The 13042-nt window shown below is 35.8% G+C and overlaps 1 protein-coding gene across 4 annotated transcripts in view; it reads left to right on the forward strand.

Moving 5' to 3' along the window:
- Nucleotides 1-13042, forward strand: part of TUBGCP5 (tubulin gamma complex associated protein 5) — a 38111-nt gene that overhangs the window by 8830 nt on the left and 16239 nt on the right. For 2 of the 4 annotated variants that reach the window (XR_005216320.1, XM_037832792.1), the window contains exons 4-11: nucleotides 2925-3021; nucleotides 3404-3483; nucleotides 3912-4047; nucleotides 7925-8042; nucleotides 8593-8682; nucleotides 9443-9536; nucleotides 10375-10621; nucleotides 12163-12365. Coding sequence is in view for 3 of the 4 variants with exons in the window: in XM_037832792.1 (XP_037688720.1) it covers nucleotides 2925-3021; nucleotides 3404-3483; nucleotides 3912-4047; nucleotides 7925-8042; nucleotides 8593-8682; nucleotides 9443-9536; nucleotides 10375-10621; nucleotides 12163-12365 (1065 nt within the window). In the remaining variant the exon portion in view is untranslated. Of the gene's footprint in view, nucleotides 1-2924; nucleotides 3022-3403; nucleotides 3484-3911; nucleotides 4048-7924; nucleotides 8043-8592; nucleotides 8683-9442; nucleotides 9537-10374; nucleotides 10622-12162; nucleotides 12366-13042 lie in introns of those variants that run through there. The other 2 variants (XM_037832793.1, XM_037832794.1) reach the window with 2 other exon arrangements.

Raw genomic sequence — 13042 nt, forward strand, 5'->3', positions numbered from 1 at the left:
GCCTTTTTTTAAATTGTGGGAACATATATGCAACAAAGTTTTCTGAGCATACCATTCAGTGGGATTAATCACTTTTTTTGTTTTTAGTCCTGGTAACTTCGAGGTCAACCCTGTGACTGCATCTTAGTGTTCACTCAAAGATTGGTCAGAGTTTGTGCTCACAAATAGAGTTTTTACTGATTGATGTGTGTGTGAGCTGGGAAGTACATTCAGACTTGAGGCTGTTATAGAGACTCCTCGGCCAGTGGGCTCAGACCAAGGATGTGTGGGTGGCTTGGGTCCACTCGGGGCTCTGCTGTGCACGCTCGCAGCCTCTGGTTAACCCAAGATACGTGAAAAGCTGAGCACCCCCTCTGACTCGCTGGCCTCCTGGAGCTCCCTGATTCATCCCTAGTTAGTCTGCTGGTCCACTGCTTGCCCCTCACAGGCCTGCAGCCTCAGGCTAGCAGAGCCACTGGCTCTCCCTGTCCAGTTGCCAGTGTGATCGCCACTTTAGCTACAACTCTCCAAATGAAGTAAGTTTCCTCCAGCAGTGGCAGCAAAGCTGCTAGTTTTCATATCCTGTTCTAACGTGGTTGAGCTACCACTCTCACAGAGTAAGGGGGAGCAGGCACACAGCTCCAGGCCAGAAGAGCACAAACTTGCACCAGTCTCATTCTTACCTAAAGTACTTTTCAACAATAAATGCTTTTCAGTGTTTCTGTGCCTATGTTCAGTTCGTAATCACTGTCATGGCAGTTCAGTCCAGCTTAATTGTTGCTTTTGGGGAGAGGAGTTGAAGACTACTTCCTTGCATCATGCCAGAAATGAATCTCTAACCTCACTGTATTTTGATTTATAAATAAAAACAGACATATAGTGTCCATAGGAGTTGCTCATAAGTGATCGTTTACCAACCTCTAGGCTGTGAATCATATTTGGCAAAGAAGAATTTGGTAATATTTGTTATTTGGGGTGGAATAAGTAAAGATCTTGGCGCTTCTATAAAACCCAAACTAGAATGAGGAATTCTAGCTTTGTGTAGCTCTGGGTTTCAAAGAATATGGAAGTAGAGTAGAAGTTATCTCTAACTTTAAGACTGAAGACCACCTTTGTTTTCATGTACAACACGTGGAACTGCTTCTTTCACCATCCCTGCATATGTGTTCATTGAGTTTCCATGAGGTAGCAGGCAATGGATGGTGTAGAAGAAACAAATTAGCCCATGTCTTAGCAGTTAAATAAAATAGTTTATATTATCTAAATATAATATAAGTGCTAAAATCCTAACTCTTAGCAGACCTCTTTTCCTTATTAATATAACTTGTGGCTTTGGTCAAAGCATGGTAGATTGCTAATGGCTAGGCTATGATTTTGACCATTCGTGCATATTTGTAGTTGGGTTGTAACCTCAATGAGTTCCTTGGAAGAAAGCTCCTTTATAGATGTTACCAAAAAAATGAGCACATTTCAGGGTGTGGGGATAGCTGTATATAATGTCATCCAGGTCCTCCTACCATGACTGCACACTGCTTTGGTGTGTTCCCATGCAGCTACAGGGAAGCAAATCTGGCCCTTGGCAAGAAGTGTGGTGTGCAAAGGTTCAGTGTTTGCCTTTTTTCCTGCTGTACGTACTTTCCTCTTTCCTGGTAACTTTCACTTCCTTCAAGCACCACCCAGAGTCCTCCAGTGTTCCCCGTCTAAAACAAAACGGTAAATAAAGGATCTGACATTAGTAATTACACAAATAATAGATTTGAGAGAATTATTTTCTTCTGCTGTTCTCCAGCTCTGGAATCAGTCAATTCTTCAAGCACTGTCTCCTTTCGGTAGAGAACGGCATTTCACAATTAGTAACTAGCAGTAGGTAAGCTCCTTTCAGCTAGTACCATATTTGATTCTAAGTTTGTATTTTATGAGATTTAGAGCTGCAGACCCCTTTAAGGAAAGCAGTTGTTCACCATAAATCACAGTTTGCACAGACTATTTAGACAAACCACTGCAGTGTGGTTCAAGACCCCAACATACAAAACTGAATTCCCAGGAACCAGTCAAGGGCCGTGAAAATGTCCCCTTTTGGGGAATGTACAAGGTTTCAACAACTCAGGCCTGCTTATTTAAGACTTTCCTCTACAGCTAATATCCTAATTTAGAAATCAGTCCTGTGAATAAGAAAAAGAGTCAACCAAATAGAAAATTGAACAAAGAAAAGTAATAGTAAAGGGAAATCATATAACTTTTAAACTTAAGAAATGTTTACCCTTCCTTAACATAAGAGAAATGCAGACTAAGGCTACATTGAGGTAACATTTTTCACTTATTGATTAATAAATGGTGTGGGGAAACAGATAATTTTATACTGTTAGTATTGCAAATTTGTATGGTCTTTATGGAGGGCATTTTGGCATTCCTCAGAATTACAAATGCAAATGCTCTTTAAGGTAGCATTTCATCTTTTAGGAATTTATTGTACAGACAAACTCATAATTATGCAATTATATACATTTTGTGAAAACAAATGATTGGGAAAACAAAGGGGGTGTGGTTAAATAAAATATGGTACATCAGTGTCAAAACTCTTAGGTCATAAAATGTAAAATTTTTTAAGCTTCATGACACATATTACCAATGAAAATAATTTTTTTGCATTAACTTTGTCCTCCAAAGACATTTCAGCTGTTCTCAGATAATAAAAAGTCATCCACATAGATGTCTTTTACTTGTTAGAAGTGTAGAACTCAAACCCTGAAATGGCTTCGTAAGGTTCATTTGAACTATGAAAAAAGTGTGTGTACAGGTTAGGATTTATTTAGGTATAATTAATGTGTTTTCAAACCAGGAAAAAAATTGGGAACATAGCTGTCATAGATCCTTTCTTTACCCAAACTAATTTAGAAAATACTTGCCAAGTTCAGTAATTCATGTTCTTTATTTTTTTTTTAAAGACAGATGCACATTATTCCATACTGTCACTTCTACTATGTCTTTCTGATTCTCCTTCAAACAACAATTACGTGGAAACACCAAGAGATAAAGAAGTGGGTATGTTACCAATTGGTTTGACATATAAGAAATAAAAGAGGAATTGATTTCATTACTTACCTACTAGATATTGAGATTTTTATAAGAAGTTGTGCAAGTCAATGAAACTAAAATATTTGTTGCTTTGGATGCACTTGTCTAAGTTCTTACTTTGCAAGTTAAACTACCTGCAATTATATAAAAAAGAAAAATCCCTATTGAAGATCTAAACATTAGAACTTAAAATCTATTAGAATATCAATTTATTGGATGTTTCAATATTTTTGAGCTTTTATTTCCTGAGTGCATTTTATTTTGTTTTTAGACTTTTTTTCCTACAGTTTTGGCTTTTTTTCAGAAAGATTAGTGATAAAGCTAATGAGGTTCTTTGGTTATATTTTAGAAAAGAAAGATGATTTTGACTGGGGAAAATACTTGATGGAAGGTGAAGAAATTGACCTTGGTCCAAATATAGACACACCGGTAAGTGATAGCAGTTTTGCTGTTAAAATATAAATGCATGCCGAGAGATACAGAAAATATGTTCTGATATAGATGATTCTTGTGGGTCCTTCTGCTCTAGAACAATTTAGCTAAAATAGAAATATTCTTTTCTAAACTAGAGTAGTTAATTATGGAAGTTTTATTTTGTTAGAATTTTTTAACAAATTATTAGTGCTAAGAGGTTGAACAGTGTGAATACCACAGACCTTCAAGGAGCTGTGAATCTTGGATTTTTTGCCACCAAAATAATTCCATTCGTGTAGTAGTCACTTTCAAGACACTTAGAAGAAAGTTTCATTTGGTATATATAAAAACACTTTTCTCCTGAGATTTTCTTAATCTTTTTACCTAAATAGCTCCAGTTGTCGTACTCTCTAAGAGTAAGCTGAATTTTCTTTCTTAATCAGAATTGGTCTGAAGAAAGTGAAGACGAAGATGAACAGCAGCCTTTAAGCAGAGAGGACTCTGGAATTCAGGTGGACAGGACACCGTTAGAAGAACAAGATCAGAATAGGAAACCAGGGTCTCATGTCAGCTGGAAAGGTGTTCTGTGTTTTTGGATAATGGTGTCATTTCCTGATAGAATTCCCTAGAAGAAAAGGCAGGCTCAGAGAATCGGTTTCATGTGATTCAAGTTGTTATACTTTCCCATCCTTATAAGGCAAATATTATTAAACCATTAGTTGTTCTTTTTTATATAACGCCAAAGAAGTAGCACTGTACAATTAATGTCGAAAAGGAATTTAGATTGCAATGTTGTTCCTTTTATAAAATATACTTCTGAGAATGTTATATTAGTCTTAAACATTTCAATTTATTTTTATATTGAAGAAGGATTGACTTTGCTGAAGTTGGTAACTAAATAAAAGGAAAAAATCTCTTTAATTTATTTTTCAATTTGAATGTCTGCTTTTTCAGTTTTTAGTAGGAACTATGAATTGTTAGAATCTAGAAAGAGCTAGAAGCAGCCTTAGAGAAAAAATCACGTATGTCCAATTTTTCAAAGGCCCAGTTGTGGTCTCCCAGGGTCACACAGTGATGAAGCAAATAGCAGAAGCTAGAATTGGTTTCTGTGACCATTCCTCATTGATTCCCCTTAAACTATGCTAAATTGGATATAAAGTAATTTAAGCTGATTTAGCATCATGATGATATTCTAGTTTCTTCTTTTTTAATTTCCTTTTTAAAAAGCTTTCTTGAATTGGACCTCCAGGGCTGAGCATGGAATTAGTCATGTTACTCAGTCTGGAATGTATGTTGTGCAGGGGCTTTTAGAATAGTTTATCTCTTCCTTTATGCTTTTTCTGAATTCCACTCCAATTTCCCTTTCTCTGCCAGCACAGTCATGGGCTGGCAGAATCCATGGATTTGATATTCATGTTCTTACATATACTGAGTTCTTATCAAATGCATTGTGTTATTTAATGTATGTATGTTTTTAAATTACATATCTGGTATTATGCTATGTGTACATTTGTTCTGTTAACTTGTTTCATTCAACTCTGTTTTTAAAATCTGTCCACATTGCTATATGTACATCTCTTCCCTGCTTCTAACAGCTGGATAGTATTCTGCAGTTTACACATATATTTCTGTTACCTGTTCCCTTGTTGATCGACTCTGAGTGGCCTTCGCTTCCCTTCTACCACATCTGGTGCTGTGATGCACTTCCTCACTGGTGTCCATTACTGACCTCTACAAGAATTTCTCTGGGATGTAAATTTCTGCCCCACACCCTGAACCTCATCAGTACTTGATAAAATACTGTTTTATTCATCTTAGCCATTGTTTTAATTTGCGCTTGTCTGACTAGAATTTGGCAGGACTTCCTTACGTACTTGTTGGTCATCCAGCTTGCCCCTTCTGTGAATTGTCTGTAAACATTGTTTGCTTACTTTTCTTTTGGGTTTCACACCCTTTTTGCCCACCCCTCGGAGTTCTCTGTATATTTAGATATTAATTCCCTAGGTTTTGTACATTGCAAGCATCTTCTCCTAGTCAGTCATCTGACTTTTAACATTTTCCCAGCAGAATCCATGATTTTATTTTATTTTATTGTAGTCAAACCCATGAATTTTTCGTGATGTGGTCAGTATTTGGTTTTCCTTACAAAGACTGTTTTCCTTCTGTTTGCTCTTTTATCTGTGTTTAGATTGTTAGTGACTTTGAGGTCCACTTTTTTACATGAAGTGAGGTTAATGGATTCAGTTTATTTTTCTCCCATGCCTTGAGCCAATTTTCCCAACAACATCTAGTAAACAATCCAATATTCCACCTTGCTTTGTGATTCTACCTTTATCATACCTGAAGTTATCCATATATTCATGTATTTATTCTGAATGTTCTATTCTGTTCCTTTAGTGCGAATCTGGCCCAGGAACAAATAGACAGTTTTCATTTAGAAGGCTTGTAGTATGCTTTAGTACATAGAAGGCAAGTCTTACTCTAATGTTCTTCTCTTTCAAAATTGACTTAGCTATTTGTGAGCTTTTATTCTTCTATATGTAAGTAGTATGCCGTGTTCCTTTAAAAAAGATCCAGCTAGAATTTTGTTTGGGATTGCATTGAATTTATAAATTTAACTTGGAGAGAATTGACATCTTTACTATATCTACATTTATTCTATATTTCCTGTATCTTTCACTAGATTCATTTGTTAATTTCTACATCTGTAGCAGTTTTTGTGAATGAGGCCCTTTTTGTTTTGTTTATTCATGGTGTGGGGAATCCTGTTGGTTTTTATAAGTTGTTCTTACTTCCAGCATCCTTGCTGAGCTCTCGTATTAATTATACTAGTTTGTTGATTCTGTTGGGTTTTTATATAAATGATCAGTATCACCTGCAAGTATTGGCATTTTTATCTCCTCCTGCCAATTCTTGTTACACTTGCATCTTCTCTGTGACACATTGGCCATGCCTTTTTTCTGACATGTTAGCCCTGCCTCTGGCCTATAAGCAGCAACAGTGAAGTTTGGGCCTCATCCTAAGGGATTGTACCTGAAATTCCTCCATTAAGTGTGATGGTTTTTTGATATAGATTTTGGGTATGTGGCCTTTATCAAATCAAGACAATATCCTTCTATTCCTATTTGGGATTTTTTTTTGTTTTTTTTGGAGTCTTGAATCATAAATGCTGAACTATAGAAAATGCTATTTTACATCAGTGAGAAAATCTTCTGATTTTCCTATTTTACTCTGTTACTACATTGAAAGATTTTCCAGTATTAAATCATCTTTGAATTCCTGAGGTAAACTTTCTCAGTCATTGTGTTATTTTTTAAATACATCATTGGATTGAGTTAGCTGTTTTTTAGTTTAGGATTTTTCGTCTTTATTCTTTGGTAAATTGCTTTTTTTTATCATGTCTTTATTTGGTTTTACTGTCAAGGTTTTATTAGACTCATGAAGTGTTAGGCACTGTTGCAGTTTGCTAATGCTGGCCTTTTGCGAAACACCAGAAATGGATTGCCTTTTATAAAGGGGGTTTATTTTTTTACAAAGTTACAGTCTTAAGGCCATAAAGTATCCAAGGTAAGGCATCAACAATAGGGTGCCTTCACTGGAGAAAGGCCATTGGCACCCAGAAAACCTCTGTTAGCTGGGAAGGTACATGGCTGGCATCTGCTTTCTCCCAGGTTGCGTTTCAAAATGGCCTTCTCCAAAATGTCAGCATCAGCTTTCAATGGCCATCTTTAACAGCAGCTCCAGGATGTCACTCCTAGCTGCTCTCCAAAATGTCACTCTTAGCTGCTCTGAGGCCCCTCTGTTTGTGAGCTTTTTTATAGGGCTCCATCAATTAAATCAAGACTCACCCTGTATGGGTGGGCCCATATCTCCATGGGAGTAATCCAGTCAAACATTTTGCTCACAGTTGATTGAGTCACATCTCCGTGGAAATGATCAGTCAAAGGATTCCAAACTAATCAACACTAATACATCTGCCCCACAAGATTGCATTAAAGAACATGGCGTTTGGGGGGACATAACACATTCAAACCAGCACAGCACCTTTCCCTTTTTCTGTTCTCTGGGACAACTTGTATGAGATAGAGATTAGTTCATCTAATCCTTGAGATTTTAGTACCAGTCCTGAGGCTTTGGGGGAGGTTGGGGAAACTGGTTGGTTACCATTTCAGTTTCTTTATTGGATGATTCACATAAACTGTATCTTTTCATTCATTGAGTCATTTTAAAATTGAACAATATATTATTTTAATTTGTTAGCTAATGGAATATTTATTTATATATTTTATATGTTTGTATCAATATATATGTTTTTAAATGAATTATTGTATATATAAATGTCTATTAGCTGTTATTTTAAGCAGCTATTTTCGGTTGTATATTTGAATGGAGCCATAGTCCAGATAATTTTGTGGCAAAGTTGACCAAGTATACTTGTTTTTAAATTTCCTTCCAGTAGGTGAAACAGATGACCGGAGCTGGCTGGAACAGCATGTGGTCCTTCAGTACTGGAGAGCCAGATCCTCCCAGTTTCCTCATAGTTTACATTTGCACTCCAATTTAGCTGCTGTCTGGTAAGAATCTGAATGTTTCATTTAATGTAATGATAAAAGAAACTTTAATTTAGAAACATTTGCCTTTGATATAAATCACTAATCTCAGAAATTTAAACTTGTCGGTTTGTTTTTAACAATTCTAATTGGACACTGTTTTTGATTCTTTAATTATTAAAAATAACGTATTACTAAATTATAACCTGTGTTTTGATTTTTTTTGTTATTTTCAAAGTAAATGAGCTGATACTTATTAGGTCAGGATTTGATTGCTGTTTCTTTGCCCTTATTACAAAAATACAGTCACTGTTTTCCAAAAAACAACAATACATAGTTTTAAACATTAGGCTAAATCAGCAATAAACATAACAATTGAAATTACTCTGAGAGAGCTTCTCTAAGAGTATTTCAATTGATTTATGAAAATCAATGTGGGAGGATATTTAAAGTATTTGTTATATTTGTTTGCTAATTGATTTCTGGTTGTTACCAATAAATTGCATATATTCTTTGACGTGTTTTTAGTTGATTAGAAACTTTTATGTTGACATTTGCTATTGTTGTCTAATAGGGATCAGCACTTGTATAGCAGTGATCCATTATACGTTCCAGAAGACAGAGTTTTTGTTACCGAGACTCAGGTTATTCGGGAAACGCTATGGTAAGACGTATTAACTTAATTAATAGTGAGAAGTGAAACTTTATTTTCTTAAAGAAACATGTTTAGTGGTTTTTCACGTGCAAACTGGAAATAGACTCTTAGATATGACCCCAAAACAATTCCAGGTGGGCACTAGGATTAGAGGAATCAGGAAGCCCAGACTTCAGATTCGATATGGCGATTATGGCACTTTGACACATTTACTTCTTTTCCATATGTGATTTAATGAGACTAGTCGGTTACCACTTCTTTAATATCTGTGTTTAAAGTGAGGTTCCCTAGTTTGCTGTTTAGTGTTTTTAATGGGCAGAGTATACCCATGAGAGTTAACCTGTATTCCATATCAGGAAGCCAGATCTAAGAATTTAGATTGTATTTACACAAGATGAAAATGAAGGTTACAATACGCAGTGTGGTTACTACTGAAATTTTCAGGTTTTGGTGTTCTCTGCCATAAAGTACTATATAATAATGACATTCTTAAAAATAGGAAGATCTGTTTGAGTCATCTGTGTGGATGGAAATTCTTTAAGTACATTCTTTGGGTCTCCTCTCCAAGATGATATTGAAATGTCTTGTGTCTTAGGGAAATCAGATACAAAGGTGATGTCTTCCATTTTTTTATTATCTGACCTTTGGAAGTTGTAATACCCCCAGACACACTCACAATTCTGAATCTGTCATTAAAATTTCTTAGGCATTACTGTAATGAATATTTTTCTAGATTTAAAGTACATTCATCTTTTTCATTTCATTTCAGGTTACTTTCAGGGGTAAAAAAGCTCTTTATATTTCAATTGGTAGATGGGAAGGTAACTGTGAGAAACAATATTATAGTAACTCACTTGACACATGTAAGTTATTCGTATTTACTATAAAATTGTGAATCTTTACAATGCTTAGAGAATTCTTTAATATTGTTTGTGACGTTCATATCTTTTGTGTTTTCTGCTGTTTATTTGTCATTTATTGGGAAAGGCTCGTAAGTTTCATATTCTGAAATCGGAAAGCTGTACACTATAACTTTTTTCCTGTACTACATTTTCCTCATATGTGTTTTTAAAAATATAAACATCAATTCTATATTCTATAGAAATTAATGCTTTATTTGCTTTGAATATAAAACTTTGTATTCACCAGACACAAAAAGACAAATATTGTGTGATCTCACTTATATGGAATAACTAGAAGAAGCAAATTTCTTAGAGACAGATAGTGGATTACAGGCTACCAGGGGCCAGGAGTTGGGGGTGGGAAGAGGGAGTTGTTGTTTAATGGGTGCAGAGTTACTATTTGAAGTGATGAAAATGTTGGGGTAATGGATATTGGTGATGGTAGCACATATTGTGAAAGTAATTAATACTACTGAACTCAACACTTGGAAATTTTGAGTTGTAGATATGTTAATACATTCAAAAGTTATAAAAAGGAATATCCCCCTCCCCAGCTAAAGGCTGAGAAGTGAGTGCTAAAAATTGATTCTATTACTTGATATTATGAGTAGGAAATAGAGGGGAATTGTTTTTCAATGAATAAACAAAACCTTAATATTCGTCTTTCTTAGTTTTTTGTCTTTCACTAAGCTTACTATTTAAAATAGTCACACGCACAAAAATACTTGAGTGGGGGAAATGAATTTGAATGTTTACAGAAGACTGACTTTGAGTAATTGTGGTTTTCTTCCCTTAATAGAACTGTTTACGATCAGTGCTAGAACAAATAGCAGCATATGGCCAGGTTGTGTTTCGACTCCAGGAGTTCATCGATGATGTCATGGGGCACAGCTCCGAAAGTACATTGCCTGGAAATAGTTCTGTTCCTAAGAAGTCTGCCGAAGCCCCCTTTAGAACCTACCAGGCGTTCATGTGGGCCCTGTACAAATACTTGCTTAGTTTCAAAAAGGAACTTGTGGAAATTGAGAAGTGTATCATCAATAATGGTATTTAAAATGTCCTTCACTTTTACTCATAAGATACGTAACTTTATTTTCTAAATGCTGTTTATGTTGATTGATATAAGGTTAGAAAGTTACATGGCAAATAAGGAATGCTGATGAATGCATGCTTTTTTTTATTATTTGAAATTTATGTTTTTAAACTGTTCTTGTAGCTAGAAATCCCAAAAAGTAAGGATTTACAGTGAAAATTCCTCCTGCTCCCATTCCCTAGTCACTCAGTTCCTCTCCCCAGAGGCAGTTAGGCCATCAGTTTCTTGTTATGTCCTTCCAAAAATAGTTAACACTCATACAAGTAAATGGATATACATATATGCATACCTAGTAGTCTTATTATGCTACTCTCTTCAAATTGCTTTCTAATTTAAATTTTGAGGATGCTATTATACAAGTATATAAGGCGCCTCCTTGTTCTTTTTTATAAATTTTGTGATAAGGCGCCTCCTTGTTCTTTTTATAAATTTTGTGTTTCATCATATGGAACTATTGTAAACCAGTCCCCTCTTCATGGACATTTAGGTTGTTACTGATCTTTTGTTTTCAAACAATGCTGCAAGCATAACCACTTATATATGAGTAGGTGTACACATATGCAAGCAGATTATGTGTTAGGTGAATTCTTAAAAATGGAAATGCTGTGTCAAAAGGTATTTATGTTTGTGATTTTGATAAATACTGCCACATTGTTCTCCAGGGAGGCACAGATTTAAATTGACACCCTTGCCAGCAATGTGTATGAATACTTGACTCTTCACACTCTTGCCAACAGTGTGTAATCAAAATTTTTGGTCTTCACTTATCTGATAGGTGTAAGTTTTTTTCCCCTTTAACTTTTATTTTCAACTTCTGTAAAATTAATACAATGAAATCCTGTGTTCCGATCACTCATCTCCCCCCAAGGGTGACATCTTATGTAACTGTAAGGAAACTGACGTTGACACAACTCAAGTAACTAACTAGATTGCAGACCTACCTTGGATTTCACCAGTTTTTGCAGGCACTTGTTTGTTTTGTTTTGTTTTGGGGGACAGGGAGAAGGGTATGTCTTTGTGTATCATTCTATGATATTTCATCACACATACGTTCACATGACTGCCTGCACATTTGAGATACAGAAAAGCCGTCACCACGAAGGCACTTGCTTGTGCTGGTCCTTTGTGCTCACAGCCTCCCCCTTTCCCTCTAAAATGGTAACCGAGCATAGTTTTTGTTTACCCAGGGCAGTCTTAATATGCATTCTTTTATTATAGTTAAGGTTGAGTGTCTTTTTTATATGGTTAAGAATCATTTATATTTCCTTTTCTGTGAACTGTCTGTTCCTTTGTACCTTATTTTTCTGCCAAGTTATTTGTCTTTTTGTCCTTGACTGGCAGACCATTAGAGAAATTAGTTCCTGGTGATATGAGATTAAAACCCTCGACCCTCCAGCTTGTCATATATCTTTCCATAAGTGGCTTAGCATGCAGATCAGATTTTGGCTGCAGATATTTTTCCTTCTGTTGAGTTTGATTTCTTGATATTTGCAGATACCACAATAACGCTTTCAATAGTGCTGGATAAGTTGTCAGCTCGATTGGCTCAGCTTAAGGTGCTACACAAAGTATTTAGTACTGGGGTAGCAGAAGTTCCACCTGACACTCGAAATGTGGTTCGGGCATCTCACCTACTCAACACACTGTATAAGGCCATTCTTGAATATGACAACGTTGGAGAAGCTTCTGAGCAAACTGTATGTGAAATCCTTGTCTGGTCTAAAATGTATGACTCCATTCTGCTCAACCAAAGGGGTGATGAACAGACAGTCCTGCCTTTCTGGAAAAGTGATGTTTAAGTCATGGTGTGTCAGACAGGTGTTCAAAGTTTTAAAATTAGTTTCTAAATGCAATTTAACTTAACCTGAGACGCTGTGCGAGCACCCTCCCAAACAGTGGGCTGAGAAAGTGACTTTTCAACTATCAGTCACCAGGAAGACGTAAGGCAAGGACAAAGCAAAACATGAAAAGCAAGATATGAACAATACATAGCTGACTTAGATATTTGCAATAACCCTTTCTTAAATAAAAATACAAATCTAACTAGAGACTGTAAGCTGGAAAGTTACAGGTTTGTTTAGGTACATATCTGGTATTTTTCTCAGGTTTGTTGCTATAACTTTTTTTTTTTCTCACCATCTTAGTACTGCAGTTTAATTTACAGGAGTTTGATTGTTTTTAGCCTGCATGTTTTTCTAATGAGAACCACAGTGGAATGCAATAATTTCCTTATGTTTAGGAGACTTTTTTCTCCTAGTACTGTCCAGTTAGGATAACCATGTCCAGTTTCCCTGACCATCCCACCTTATGCCCATTGTCCCTGTGTAGTCCTCACTCTCAGGTGAGTCCTGGAATGGATTATAATATGGTCACC

Source organism: Choloepus didactylus, chromosome 4, assembly GCF_015220235.1.
Source record: "Choloepus didactylus isolate mChoDid1 chromosome 4, mChoDid1.pri, whole genome shotgun sequence".
NCBI lineage: Eukaryota > Metazoa > Chordata > Mammalia > Pilosa > Megalonychidae > Choloepus > Choloepus didactylus.